We start from the raw sequence: 16117 nt of genomic DNA, 5'->3' as shown, positions 1-16117 counted from the left end.
CAGAGATGCTATGAGTCAGAACCGACTCAGAAGCCCCTAATAACACCAACTTTTTGTTTTGCCAATTACTTTCATGAACAAACAAACAAAACCAAACCCGCAACTATAACTACTACCTAATTCCACAAAAGGAGCATTTAATATTAAAAAAGCAAGTGGGGCAATATCTAAATAAAGGACACAATGGGAAACCCAACAATCTCACTTTAATATTGGACCAGTCTACATTTGGAAACCAATAACTTACAGATTACAATCAGTATCTTTCCAAGGTACACCAGTTCTTTACTAATCAGTCTTTGCCTACTGTCATCATTCTTCCATTTAAAGCACAGTATTTATTCTTCCCTATTTATGGTCCTTACAATTCCCTACACATTTACCAATACTTTTCTTCTCCCTGGGATGGCCATTACACAAAGTACTCTTTTGATAAATTTCTATTCTTCCTTCTAACTTACTGTCTTAAACTCAGTACCTCTCTCCTCAGAGATGTGTCTGTAAAATCCAAAAGCAAGCCCATTGCCATGTTGATTATGACTCACAGTAACCCTGTAATAGAGTAGAACTATAACAGGATAGAGCAGAACTGCCTATAGGGCTTCTAAGGGTACAAATTTGTATGGAAGCAGACAATCACATCTTTCTTCTATGACACAGCTAGTGGGTTCACATAGCTGACCTTTGGATTGCTAGCTGAGAGCTGAACCACTACACCATCAGATTCCTCAGTTATGCCTTCTCTGCTGTTTTTGTTAGGTACCAATAAGTTGGTTCTGACTCACAACAACCCTATGCATAACAGGGTTTTGTGCCATCCTCACAATTTTTGCTATCCTTGAGCCCATTGCTGACATTCATGTTTTTATCTTTTGACAGTACATCTGACAATATTCTGTTGCTATTCAGTAAACATTCAGAAGTCCTCTGCTCCTTCTTTCTAGTCTGTTTTAGTTTGTAAGTTCCACTGAAACCTGTTAATTATGGGTGATCTTGCTGGCATTTCAGATACTGGTGGTACAGCTTTCAGTATCACAGCAATATACAAGTCACCGTAGTACAAGAAACTGAGAGACAAGTGGTAGATGCCTTCTAAAGGTAAATTTAATTTGTTAACTTTTCCTGGTTCACACTACACTTTCTACATTGTACCATTATAACAAACAACAAATATTACAGTATTTAACCATTTTCCATGAATGATTTCTCTTTTGCATGTTTTCCTTGAGGATAAAAACGTTGTCATTTCATCTTTATACACTTAAGCTCTAGGAATTTGCCTAGGAATCATAGATGCTTAACACAGAATAAAATACACCTTGTTTCTAAATGCTTTCTTTCATTAAAAGTAAAAGGAGTGTCTTGTTCATGGCCATACTGATAATCAATGTAATCAGAACTAAATTACAAGGGGGATTCAAAAAGTTCGTAGAAAAATTCTATTATCTTTTAAATCCATTTTTCCATGAGCTTTTTTAATCTCTCTAGTAAAACTGGTCATATTAATGTCAATACAAATTATGAAGGAGCTCTGCATAGCAAAAAACTAAAAATAAAACATGAGCCAATAGGAACTATACCTGAACCATGTTTTTTATAAACTTCAGTCATATGTAAAATGAACTATGACCACTCATTAACTGTAATATCTCATTTAATATGTTTTAGAAAAGGATACTAATTTTGCATATGCAAAAATCCTGACAGTATGGCAACTTTCCAATATGGATTCTAAAACTTTAACATGCATTTAACATTTAAAATTCCTTACTACTAGATGAAATTGCTAGCTACTTACCTGAAAGACTGTGAAGCCAAGGTAATATTCAATAAGAATGCAACCTATGCTCCAGACGTCACATGGCTGAGACCAACCTAAAGCTATTTTAAAACAAAAACAACCATTTATTACACCACAATTTTTAATCACCAAGACAAAATTCTTCCTTATCTTAGTGATTCCTTTACATAGCCTATGTGGAAAACATAATAGTAAATTCAGGTTTTACATTTTATTTTATATAACACCTTATACAGTTATGCTTGTCCATGTATCACTAAGTAGCATTTTACATTGGGGAACAGACGAGTGATAGAGCAGAGCTTCCAGCAACACACTAGTCACCACAGTATGACAACTGGCAGTGGAGACTTGTGTGTTGCTGTGAGGCTGGAAGCTATGCTACTGGTATTTCTAGTGCTAGCACAGTCATCCATGGTGGAAGTTTCAGCGGACTTCTAGACTAAGACAGAGTAGGAAGAGAGAGAGGCAGACTATATCTGACTGTTTAGTCCCTGGAAATCTTATGAATAGCAGCAGAACTTTGTCAGCTATAGTGTTGGAAAATATGATACTCAGGTTGGAAGGCACTCAAAATATAACTGAGAAAAAGGCCTCCTAAAAACAGAGTGGAATAAAACCTTTAGGACCTTCATTTGCTCATGGGCACAACTCAAAATGAGGAGTAACAGCTGCAAACATCCAACTATAATCAACACGTGGAATGTATGTATGAAGTATGAATCTATAAAAACTATCAAGTTTTCAAAAATGAAATTGAACGCATTAAGATTGTTATCCTAGACAGTAGTGAGATGAACTAGACTAGAACTGGCCATTTTGAATCTGACAATCATATGGTTTACTATGCCAGGAACAATTAATGGTATCACATTCACTGTAGAAAGAAAAATTCAAGATCCTAAAGTACAATATTGTTTGTGATAGGACAATATCTATGTGCCTATATAAGGAAGATCATTATTGTAGACCATTATTCAAATTTACACACCAGCCACTCAAGCCAGTGATGGTGAAATTAAAAATTTGTGCCAACTTCCTCAATCTGAAAGTTATCAAATACACAATCAAGATGCATTGATATTACTGGTGATGGGAATGCAAAAGTTAGAAACAAAGAAGGATCAGTAATTGGAAAATTGGTAATGGTAATAGAAACGATGCTGGAAATCTCATAATAGAATTTTTCAAAATCAATGACTTCTTCATTGCAAATACCTTTTTAAACAATATAAAAGACTACTATACACAAGGATCTATCAGATGGAATACATCGAAATCAAATTGACTACATCTGTGGGAAGAGATGGTAGAAAAGCTCTATATATCATCAGCCAAAACAAGGCCAGGGCAGACTGTGGAACAAACCATCAAATGCTCAAATGCAAGTTTAGACTGAAGCTAAAGAAAATTAAGACAAACCATGAGAGCCAAAATATGATCTTGAACATATTCCACCTAAATTTAGAGACCATCTCAAGAACAGATTTTGATGCATTAGACACTAAAGACCAAACACCAGGAGAGTTGTGGGAAGAACATCATACAAGAAGAAAATGTCAGGTCATTAAAAATACAGAAAAGAAGCAACAAATATGAATGTCAGAAGAGACTCTGAAACTTGCTCTTGAGCACAGAGATGCTAAAGTAAATGGAAGAAATGAGGAAGTCAAAGAGCTGAACAGAAAATTTCACAGGCAGCTCAAAAAGACAAAATCAACTATTAGAATGGAATATACAAAAACCTGTAGTTAGAAAACCAAAAAGGAAGAACATTCTCAGCATTTCTCAAGCTCAAAGAACTGAAGAAATAATTCAAGCCTTGACTTATAATATTGAAGGATTCTGTGGGCAAAATATTGGATGCAGAAAACATTAAAAGAAGATGGAAGGAATATAGTCACTGTATCAAAAAGAAACGGTCAGTGTTCAACCATTTCAAGAAATATATATAATCAAGAACCAATGGCACTAACAGGAGAAGTTCAAGCTGCATTGACGGCATTGGCAAAAAACAAGGCTCCAGGAATTGATGAAGTACAAATTGAAATCTTTCAACAAACTAATACAGCACTTGAGGCGCTTACTTATGTATGCAAAGAATTTTGGAAGACAGCTACCTTACAAAGAGATTGGAAGAGATCCATATGTGTGCCCACTCCAAAGAGAGGTAACCTAATACAGAAATATCAACAATATCACCTGGAAGTAAACTTTTGCTGAAAATAATTAAAAAATGGTTGCAATGGTACATGGACAGAGAATTGCCAGAAATTCAAGCCAGATTCACAGAGGATGCGGAATGAGGGATATCAATGCTGATGTCCGCTGGATCTTGGCTGAAAGCAGAGAATACCAGAAAGATGTTTACTTGTGCTCTGTTGACTATGCAAAGGCTTTCAATTGTGTTAAGTGCTTTCTAGTTGGTTCTGACTCACAGCGACTCTGTACAGGTTTTTTGAGGAGCGGCTGGTGGGTTTGAACTGCTGACTTCATGGTTAACAGTCCAGTGCTTATCCTACAGCACCACACCAGGACTCTTTCAACTGTGTAGATTATAACAAACTACAGATAACACTACGAAGAACAGGCATTCCAGAACATTTAATTGTGCTCATAAGGAACCTGTACATAGACCAAGAGGCAGTTGTTAGAACAGAAAAAGGGGATACTTAATAGTTTAAAAACAGGAAAGGTTGTGCCATGGTTGTATCCTTTCATCATAGTTAATCTGTATGTTGAGCAAATAATCTGAGAAGCTATATTATATGAAGAAGACTATGGCATCAGGATTGGAGGGTGACTCATGAACAACTTTGCTTGCTGAAAGCAAAAAGGACTTAAAATACTGATGAAGATCAAAGACAACAGCCTTCAGTATGGATTGCATCTCAAGACAAGGAAAATAAAAATCCTCACCACTGGACTAATAAATAACATCATAATAAATGGAGAAAAGATTAAAGTTGTCAAAGACTTCATTTTGCTTGGGTATACAATCAACAATACTCAGGGAAACAGCAGTCAAGAAATCAAAAGACATATTGCCTTAGGCAAATCTGTTGCACAAGACAATTTTAAGATGTTCAAGAACAAAGATATCAGTATGAGGATTAAGATGCACCTGACCCAAAACATGGTATTTTCAATTGCCTCATATGTTATGTGAAAGTTGGACACTGAATAAGGCAGACTATAAAAGAACTGATGCATTATGGTGTTGGAGAAGAATATTACAAGTACCATGGATTGGCAGAACAAACAAATCTGTGTTAGAAGAAATATCAGGAGGAACCAGTCCCCATCATTTGCTTTCTCCCAGCAAAAAGGAGGAAGACCCCAACAGAATGATTGACATTGTGGCAGCAGCAATGGACTTAAATGTAACAATTGTGAGTATGTCACAGGAATGAACAGTATTTTGTTCTTGTGGATAAGGCCACTGTGAGTTGGAACCAATTTGATGGTACCTAACAACCTCGGGAAAGGGATATTTTAATATAAAAGAAAAAAGTGATTCATAAACATTTTCCATTTTCAAATTTGTGCACATCACCTAAAGTCCCTCAACTACTCATGAAATGGACAGCATTGCTGTTGGAACTGTTACCTCAACTCATAACTGCTTTAGGAATTTTATATTTTATTAATCACTTTCAGAATATAATTAATTACTAATCCCCTATTAATGATCACTAACTTGATGCCTGACTTTGCTTCAATAAAAACAAACAAAAAACATAGTAATTTCACAAAAATTAGGTAAGAATTATATGGAGTTTCACCTGTGAGTAGAAACTATAAAGCCATTTTTCACACAGAGAAGAACCTAGAGACGTACTTTCATTATCTATGCTTCATCTCATAATTTTCCCTTCAGAATTCTCAGTGGAAATATTATCCAGGGAAGTCAGAAACAGCTAATTTTCTAAAATCTATACTTAATTGCACAAATGTTTCAATCTTATGAAGATCAAATATTTAGTAATTATAAATAAAACAATAAAGTACAAATAAAACCTACTTAAAAAGATATTCCATTACTTTCAATAACATTGATGACTCTAAAGGTAAAGGAATAAATAACATATATTCAAGGGCCTTGACAATGAATGTCATTTTTATAAATATCTAACTGCTTATTTGAACAAATAACAAATGGTTAATGATGGAAAATAATTTCTACTCATAGCAATTCATACAAAATCTGCAAATGTTAGGTGTACCTCAGATAAACATTTTCTTCTCTAACTAATCCTAGTCTACTGTTCCCCCATCTTCTGAGGCACACAATTTTGAATCATCCTATTCTCTGAGGAATCAGCTTTCATTTTGCTCTGTCTTTGGAGTTCTATACCTTTCACTTAATTCTGTTTACTACAAGCATCCAAGACAGTATAGCACCTGCTTTCATTTTCCTCTCCAACCTAATCCTGCCTGAGTCCTCAGAGGGCTCTTTGAATATTGAACTCTCATGATTCCATTTCATCAAGCTAGTAACCCCAATTTCAGATTTATATCAACAATGCCTTGACTGGCCACACTTGGAACCTATTAAACAGTTTGTACTCAATTACTAACCACCCAGCAGTGCCATGGAAGAAAGGCCTGGTATCTGATGCAAATGTTACAGCCATGAAAGCCCCATGGATTAGTTCTACCCTATAATACACGTGGCAGCTGTGAGTCAGAACTGACTCAATAGCAACGGGTTGATCCACACTGTTGTTGTTGTAACGTGCCATGGAGTCGGTTCCGACTCATAGTAACCCTGTACAGGGTTTGAGGCATGGGAGCAGAACGCCTCAGCTTTCTCCTGTGGAACAGCTGGTAGTTTTGAATTGCTGACCCTGAGGTTCACAGCCCGATTCGTAACCACTACGCTACCAGAGCTCCTGATGTAAATGTTACAGCCAAGAAAGCCCCATGGATTACTTCTACTCTATATAACATGTGTGGCAGCTGTGAGTCGGAAATGTCTCAACAGCAACGGGTTGACCCACACTAAGAGGTCATTATCTGTAACATATCACTGCTTTATGTACTAGTAACAGTCATTTGTCTCAACTTGAGATACTAAAATGTGGAGGGTGGGAATTTGCATCTGAAAATTGATAAAACACAGTAATTTATTGGCTTTTAATTTCTGAAACACATCTTTCTGTCTACAAATCTTTGTCTATACTTCTATTTTGGGGCTTCATTGTATGAAGTTCCTCACCAAGACCATCCTTTCTAAACTATTACAGCACAGCAGCTCTTTTGTGGACTTACTAATAAGCAGGTATCTTATAATCCATTTCACAGACAAGCACTAAAGCTGGGCTGTCCAATATAATAGCCACTAACTACATGTGTGGAGTCCTGGTGTGGCGCTGTGGGCTAATGCGTCAGACTACAAAGTCATGTGAACTGCAAGGTCAGTGGTTCAAGCTCACCATTTGCTCCATGGAAACCCTATACAGGGTCGCTATGGATCGGAATCAACTCGATGGCACTTAACAACAACAACATCTACATGTGACTACTTAAATTAAAAATTGAATCAAATAGAAATTCAGCTCCTCAGTAATATTAGTCAATTACAAGTATTCAAAGGTATATTAGGGATCTTCAAAAAGTCTGTGGAAAAAATTCATTATCATTTTAATTCCATGTTTCCATGAATTTTTTGAAGTATCTTCACGTATGACTAATGGTTACCACATCAAACAGTGCACTTATAGAGCATTTTCAGCATCACAGAAAGTTCTATTGGTCAGTGCTGTTTAACATTCTCAGTTTCCTTACTACTTTCCTGATCCTCTACTCTAAACAAGCAGTACTAGCAGTTTGCTTTTCCTGGACTCCTGGTGTGGTGCTATAGGATAATACTAGACTGTAAACCACATGGTAAGCTGTTCAAACCCTCTACAATGCTCCTTGGAAATCCTATACAGGGTCACCATAAGTCAGAATTGACTAGGCACTTTACAATGAAAGCAAGTTTGCCTTCCCACTCTATTCTGCTGGACTACCAAGCAACTGATTCCACAAAAATATTCTACGCAACCTCAGCCATACTTTTGGCTAATTATACTTTTCATTTCACTTAACTATCTTCCAATAATACCTAATCTGAACTTTCCCACTGTCTTTAAGCCCCCAACCCCATCCTTGACTTAGTCTAACTTTTTAATTTTGAGGTATAACATTCACTCTTACTTCATATTCTGAACCTTAATTGGCTATCATGACAAGGGCAACCACAGAAACACTTCTTAGACTAACCTCTCGTTCTCCAAATTAACCTCTATGTACCCTACAGTCCTGGTGTGGTGCTGTGGGTTAATGCACCAGACTGCAAAGCCGTTTGAACTGCAAGGTTGGTGGTTCACGTTCACCAGCTGCTCCTCAGAAACCCTATATAGGGTCAGTATGGGTCAGAACTGATTCAACGGCACTTTACAACAACAATAAAATAACCCTTCACCTGCACCTGCACCTTCACCTGCATCATACCTTTGTGATGACAAGCAAAATAGGTTTTAAAGTCATAATGCTGGTTTCTTAATACTATTTTAGGTTAGGAACCACCATCCATCTAGAATATTTTTCAGAGTTGGTATTGTTGTTGTTAGGTGCCATTGAGTCATTACTGACTCATAGCGACCCTACGTACAATAGACTGAAACACTGCCCTGTCCTGGGCCAACCTCACAATTATTGCCACTCTTGAACCTATTGATGCTGCCACTTTGCCAATCCATCTTGCTGGGGATCTTTCTGCTTTTCTCTGACCTTCCACCTTACCAAACATGATATCCTTCTCCAGTGACTGGTCCCTCCTGACAATGTGTCCGAAGTGCGAGAGACAAAGTTTGGCTATCCTGGCCACCAAGGCTGCACTTCTTCCAACACAGATCTATTGGTTCATTTGGCAGCCCAAGGCACTTTCAATGTTCTCTTTCAACATCATAACTCAAATGCATCTATTCTATGGTCTTTCTTATTCACCATCCAGATTTTGCATGCATATGAGGTTATTGAAAATACCATGGCTTGGGTCAGGCACACCTTAGTCCTCAAGCTGACATCTTTGCTCTTCAACACTTTAAAAAGGTCTTGTGCAGCAGATTTGCCTAATGCAATACGTCGTTTGATCTCTTGACTGCTGTTTCCATGACTGTTGATAGTTGATCCAAGAAGAATGAAGTCCTTGACAACTTTTACATCTTTCCTATATTATTTATTGCAAATGACCATACAGACTTTGTTTTCTTTACAGTATACAAAAATATGCTTTCCGTATACTGTAAAGAAAATCCCAACACTTCTACCCCAATAAAAAGTGCATAAAACAAACACCACTTTTACAATTAGGAAATCTGGTTATACTGACCCAAAATGACCTCCGGAGCTCTGTAATGCCGTGTAGACACCAAAGTGCTATGATGTTCATCATCATATGTTGCACTCCCAAAATCAACAACTTTGATATCTGTGTTTTTCAGTGTGCGCTCATCACGTTTCTAGAGAGAGTTGAGTAAACATGAAGATGCACGGGAAATGAATTTTATTCAAAAGATTTGCACATGAATTATCTTTTTTGATTTTCACCATAATCCCATGAGAAAGGCAAAGTAGGAGTACTCTTTTTTTGGTTTATACAAGGAGCCTCAGAGATGAAATCCTTCATCAAAGGATCACCTAGCTACATTAGTTTTAAAGAAAGTCATTAAAGTTAAAACAACTCTCTAACTTACCATTTTAGAATTATATTTTACTACATAGTCAGACTTCACAAATAAAATATTTTCAGGCTTCAGATCTGTGTGGGTTAATTTATTATGATGTAAAACTACAAAAGAACAAAAAGATATCATTAGTTTCACTTACAAATTAAATCTGCATTGGGAGTGGGGTGTGGAGGGCTTAGAAGTAGACTATTAAGAGGGGTTTCAGTTTTATCTGCTAATATAATATGTATGTGCATTTTAAGTGGCAAAGTGTTGATATGTCCCTTGTACAATAACAAATTTAATTTTCTGGTGTTTAAAAATTTATCAAATATACTTACAGTTTATTGACTGGCAGATCTGATATGCCATCTGCCTGATGTGGTCAATTTGAAATGGCAGAAAGCTGTTTTCTTTAATGAAATCATAAGTACTAAGTCCCAGCAGTTCAAACACAATACAAACATGACCATGATGATCAAACCATTCTAGCATCTGGACACATCGGCTAAAATACATCAAAATAAAACAAATCAGCTGACAGAATTTTGATTGCTTTATGCAATACGAGGCGCTTCAAAAAGCTCATTTGAAGTCCACTCATATAATGGCTCATAGTTTAAGTTTATACTTACAAGACACTATTGGGATCAGTACTATTTAAATGCTCCAACACTTGAACTTCTGAATGAGCTGCTTCACGATATCGACCTACATTTTTTACAATTTTCACTGCTACATGTATGCCATCCCTTAAATACAAAATTTAGATGAAATTGGTATGTGTACAGAATTGAAGTCATGTTTCCTCTAGCACACTTTTTTCACAATTTTATTAATCATCAATCATTCTATGCTATTTTTCTAAAATAATCCTTCAAGGCAAACTATTACTGTTTCCAGAATTTGGAGTTAACTTAGATTTTCTACTTAGCAAAATTAAAAACAAAAAGGGCTAAAAATTCAAACCAAGAATAGAGCATGCTACTTCTGAAAACACTTATCGATTGCTAGCCACAGTGCCAGCCACTGGCTAAATATCAATGGCGAAAAGCCAAGGATATGCCCCTATATACTTATACAGTGTAATGGAAAAACCAGATACATAACAAATTATCATACTATTACCAGTGCCTGGTGCAAGTTTAGGGTCTAGGGGAGAGCAGACTTCTTTAATGAAAAGGTGACACAGAACTGAATTCTGAAAGTTAGGTAAGATATGTGTCAAATGTGTAAGAGAAATGGAACATCCAAGAACAGGAAACATTGTAAGTGTCATGGAGCAAAGAAAATGCACTTTCATTGATGCTAAGTGCTAAAATGGTCTTTAGATTACAGCGTCTGTAAAAGTACTTTCCAAGAAGTAAATAGCCATTAAATATTTCCAGGGAATCAATTTCCTTTCTTCCTCACTTCTATTCTGGATGTGACTCCTAAAGACAAACCATTTTAATTTGTGATGACAATTTTTAGATGGCAATTTAGAAAAATGCAGTTTTATAAAATTCTCAAGAGATTCACTTACAAAAGTTTGAAAACCATGCATATAAAGGTACTGGAGGAAAATGGTAATATGAGGCAGAGAGAATCACACCATAAAGGACTTAAAATGCCCCATTAAAGAATTTTGACTTCATAATATAGGTTTTAAGTAATACAACTTCATTTTAGTTTAGGAAGCTAACTCTAAGATATAAATATTGTTCTTTTGGAATAAATGTTTTTTCAAGAAATAAAATTACACATGCTTTATTGTCTTCTGCTATCTAAAACCAGAGTAAAACCTATATAGAGAAAGGGTCAAGAGCCTGTGTTCGATTTCCCTTCACTTGAATGTTGTTGTTAAGTTCCCTTGAGTCTATTAAAACTACTAGTGACTCTGTACAGGGTTTCCAAGGAGTGGCTGGTGGGTTTGAACAGCCAACCTTTCAGTTAGCAGTCCCATGCTTATCCTGCCAGGTTACTTGCTTTAATTTCAATGAATCGCACTAATTAGAAGTTGTCAACATTCTTGATCCACACTCATGGCAAACAACAAATAATGTTTAAGAAATCTTGATGAACACTTATCTCTTCCATGAAATCACATTGACTACCCTTAAAAATACAATCTCATCTAAATTATGAATCCTTCTGCTAAAAATAATAGAATGTAAAAAAACAAAAACAAATAACTTACATGCCATGATCAATGCACTCTACAACTTTGCCAAAAGCTCCTTCACCCAAAGTATCCACGATTTCATCTAAAGGGGGGTTCAGGGAGAGAAAAGTGTTCAGTATCTAAGTACAAATTATTACAATATTCAAACAATGAATGCTTAAATGTGGAATGTTTTCAAATGATCTCTATCAAAGCATAACTAAAGTTTCAGCACTCAAATTATTTTATTTTCAGGTGCTATAAAAACAATCAGAAATAGCTATCTTTCTTGCTCTAATCTCAAATTCCATTGATTATTTTGGAACTTTAGAGTAGAAATATTTAAATTCTATAGAAAAGAAATACAAAAGAACAAACAAACCCACAAAAAACAAAACAAAACAAAAAATGAAGAGTTCTTTAGCCCCCCCGCTGACAAACTAGTCTTAAAAAGATAATTCTGTCTGCAAAGTTTAGAAAGTGTTGAAAAATATTCTATACATCTTGCTCTTAGAACGTCTCCACTTTGACAGATCAGGTGACCCTCCTCATCATCCTCTATACTCCTGGGTCTTTTCCTTCGATGGCTCTTCTGGAACGGCAAGTGGGCAGCACCAAGATCGTCCAGCCAATCAATATATCAGAGTGAATTCAGGGCAGAATACGCAATTCATTCAGCGGGGAGATATTCAGGCATTCAGATAAGCACCAGGCCACGAACAGTTGGCAGGAGCAATTTCAAATTCAGTCCCCAGAAATTCACAGGGCACAGTTTATGTTACAGAAGAAAAACATGGCAAGGAACAGATTTTCAGATAAGATACTTAAAGTGGCAATAGAAAAAACAACACAATCGTCTCTTTAAAATACTGATTTAATTGAAGTCTGAGATTTAAAGAATGCAATGTTATGATTTACTAACCTCTGTTATAAATAGCATATGCTATGATTTGAGATGTCTAGTTTGTCAAAAAAATGGCTTAAAATGTCAAGATTAGTTGAAATTGATCTTATTTAATAAAAATTAAAAATATGCATAAAGGGAAATAAAGGCTAATTTTAATGTTCTACCTAATGAAAATGAGTTCTACAGAAGAACATTGGGAAGAAAAACAATAGTTCAAAGTTTACTTATCAAACAGGTAAAGATATGTGATTACAAAAAAAGGTGGGAATTTTGGTTTTATATATCCTATTTAGCATCATTTTAAACATTTCTACTGAGCTAGTTGCAGACTCGTTCACTGTGATACACTGCACTATGGAAGTGTGCTATATACACAGGCTAACAACATGTGAAGTATCTACAATGCAACCTTTTCAAGTAAAATAACTCAATATAAAAGATGGGTACTTCATTATTTCCTAAGATGATTGAATTACAAAATTTAAAAAATAATTTGTCAAAATCAAATTCCTGATCTGATCTGCAGAAAATGAGTAAATGTGGGCAAATGAGGGCTAGCTAGTATACACAGATTTGCTTAAGAATTTGTCTACTTTCTTTTAAGGGTCCAAATAATATAAACACAATAGTAACATACCCAATTAGTACTACATATATAAAGAAACTTTCCCAACCTATTGGCTTACTAAGACCTTTAACACACAAATAAAAATCCACCCATAACAAAAACAAAATCAATCATACCGAATGTGACTGATGACTTGAACAGTGTTTATTACGCTTTCTTTTAGGACTGCTTTTCCTGCTTCGGCCTGAAGATTTACTGCAGTGGATTCGATAATCGTTTTCAGCGTTTCTGTGATAATGTCTAGGAACATAGCCTTCACAGTACTCATTTCTGTATTCATCAATGTACCTCCGGTCCCGATAATCTCTCTCATTCAAGGACCTTGCTTCTAAATAATGACTGCAAACACATTAAAGAACAGCAAATTATTTTCTTCATTCTAAAATGCAGTTCAAGCAAAACATTCTCTTAAGCACTCAAGGTTCAAAAACGCAATAAAAAATTCAAATTGATTATTTGGAATACATATTTATCTCACAAAACTAAGAATGATTTCACTTTAACCAACAAGCAAATGGGTCCAAATTTTCCATTATCTGGATTGCTATCAAGCCACTTCACACCAAGAAACAAAGCTTGAGCGAAATCATTCATTTATTTATTATCTTTAGTATTTACTTAAGTGTTCCTTTTAACTTCTGGAAAAGTTAAACCAAAAAACTCACAAAATTGTTCTGAAATTTATCAATCTTATATGTATCTCTAATAACAAAGTTTTCTCTCCTCTCTCACAGAGCCACACAAAATCAGTGGCAGGCAAAACAAGATTCCTTTCCCTGCTACGGTCAATAGTATTTTAGATATCCCTGGCACATAGAGAAAGCTTTTATGAAAGACAATTAAAGCTGGGTTATTAAAGCTGGAATGAACCTTCAATGTAGTTCAGCCCTTTCATTTTACAGATAACTGCGGCGACATGACCCAAGTGTTGGTTCGCTAACCTAAAGGTCAAAGTTTGAATCCACCAGCCGCTCCAAGGAAGGTGAATGAGGCAGTCTCCTTCTTTCAAGATTTACAGTCTTGTAAACCCTATGGTAGCGTAGTGGTTACAAATTGGCTGCAAACTGCAAGGTCAGCAGTTCGAAACTACCAGCTATTCCGCGGGAGAAGGATGAGGCTTTCTGCTCCCGTAAAGATTTACAGCCTCAGAAACCCTGTACAGGGTCGCTATGAGTTGGAACTGAATCCACGGCACATAACCACTAACCAAACCCTATGGAGTTTTACTCTGTCCTGCAATGTGGCTATGAGTTATGATCGACTCAACAGCAGTAGATAGAAAGACAGTGACTTGCCAAGTTGTACAGCACATTAACAATAAAATTTAGATGTTTTTAAGTCTTATAATACAGGCTTAATTTTATTACATATATCACCTATCCTGTTCTCTCCCCTTTGCATTTCTAGTCTACTGTTACTGCTGGCCAAGAAACAGAAAACAATTTTTGAGGGTGTCCTCATGTGCCAAAGACTTCTAAAATATATTCCCCTCAAATGAGAAAACAACATTCCTATATTGCTTGCCTAGGATTACAATAGTACTACTATCCTACTTCCCTTTGCATTTCTAATTTCCAATCATTCCTGCTAGAGTAATAAACAAGAGTTGTACAGGAAAGACAGCATAGCATTGTCTAGTGCCATTCGGCTTGACTTCTTCTAAATCTATAAATCCCTTTGAAAATCTGATGAAAGCAAGAAAAGTACAAATGTATACATAAATCTTTGCAAAGAATTTAAGAGGTCAATGGATCCCAGTTAAGCAGCCTTTATCTGATGGAAAGAAAAGGACATAGATTCAATTGGCCCAATTTCCCGTCCCCCTCTCTACCTGGGATGAGTGTCCTCTTCAACAGAGTGCGAAGCTTCAAGAGGGATGCACATGGAGCACTGAGGGAGAAAGGGGACACCTGCCCAGTCAGACAAATCAGCTAAAATAATCCTGACAAGCAATGGAGTGACAGATGTTGACTAGACTGCCCTCACCATCCCCTTTCCTTTCCCAACATAGGCCGTCATTCTTTATCCCAGGGGCTATCTTATGGAGAGAAAAAAAAGAAGCACCTCTAAAATTGCTACTCAACAGAGTAGCATTAAACACAGGCTGGGGAGATACAGGAATGTTCTTCTGTTTTTCCAATGTCAGTCTTAGTTCTGTTCACTCGAGAAAAAGTTCAGGATATTAGGATAGGACTGGGGATCTAAGTCAGGAATCTGATCACCTGGCTCAGAACTATCAGGGAATGATCTACAATGCACCAAATGAGAAACGACCATACTCTAGAGGGCATCTGGTACAATTCTTAAGACATCCCCTCCCATAAAATTCCGAAGTCTTCCTATCAGAGAAATAACAAAACACCTAATGCTATAAATATCTTAAACTGAAATATTACATGAAATTGGAGTACTGATAATCTAAAAACAGTCAATAAAATAACAAACATGGGCTAAAGAAACACCATGAGGATAACCTAAAATGATGAGGGGCTATTTAGTTTTTAATGAACAAGGTTTATATAAGCAAACTCTACAGAATTATAATGACAATGGATAGGATAGATAGGACAAAGAAATTGATTTCATTTAAAAAAATATTCACTGAATGTCCAGTGAATATTTCACTGTGGCCTTTCACAATAGCCAAGATTCATACAGGCTTGGGCATTTGTGTTTATTTCCACACAGGTCCTGTAGGAGACAAAAAACGATATAAGGCAAAGTTCTGCCAACAAATAATGAGCAACATGAGATTGCTCAAGTAAAAATAAAACAAAAACCAACAATAACAATGAAACGTTGCATATGACTAAATAGGGCTATAGAAGAAACTCAATCTGCATAAAATGTTAGGGAAGAGTTTTATGAAAAGATGGAAACAGAGTTGCATCTTAAAAGGAAGTCAGGGTAGAAGACATTC

The 16117-nt window shown here is 36.1% G+C and overlaps 1 protein-coding gene across 1 annotated transcript in view; it reads right to left on the bottom strand.

The window, feature by feature from the left end:
- The window catches only part of CLK4 (CDC-like kinase 4), a 43143-nt gene that overhangs the window by 14289 nt on the left and 12737 nt on the right, over positions 1–16117 (bottom strand). The window contains exons 3-10 of the mRNA XM_006873440.1: positions 13314–13536; positions 12164–12254; positions 11699–11765; positions 10155–10271; positions 9861–10027; positions 9547–9641; positions 9183–9312; positions 1799–1881 (exon numbers count right to left, since the gene is read on the bottom strand). Coding sequence (XP_006873502.1) covers positions 1799–1881; positions 9183–9312; positions 9547–9641; positions 9861–10027; positions 10155–10271; positions 11699–11765; positions 12164–12254; positions 13314–13536 — 973 coding nt within the window. The remainder of the gene's footprint in view (positions 1–1798; positions 1882–9182; positions 9313–9546; positions 9642–9860; positions 10028–10154; positions 10272–11698; positions 11766–12163; positions 12255–13313; positions 13537–16117) is intronic.

Source organism: Chrysochloris asiatica, unplaced genomic scaffold (assembly GCF_000296735.1).
Source record: "Chrysochloris asiatica unplaced genomic scaffold, ChrAsi1.0 scaffold00242, whole genome shotgun sequence".
NCBI lineage: Eukaryota > Metazoa > Chordata > Mammalia > Afrosoricida > Chrysochloridae > Chrysochloris > Chrysochloris asiatica.
The sequence above is the reverse complement of the archived record's forward strand: the minus strand, read 5'-3'. Positions and strand labels throughout refer to the sequence as shown.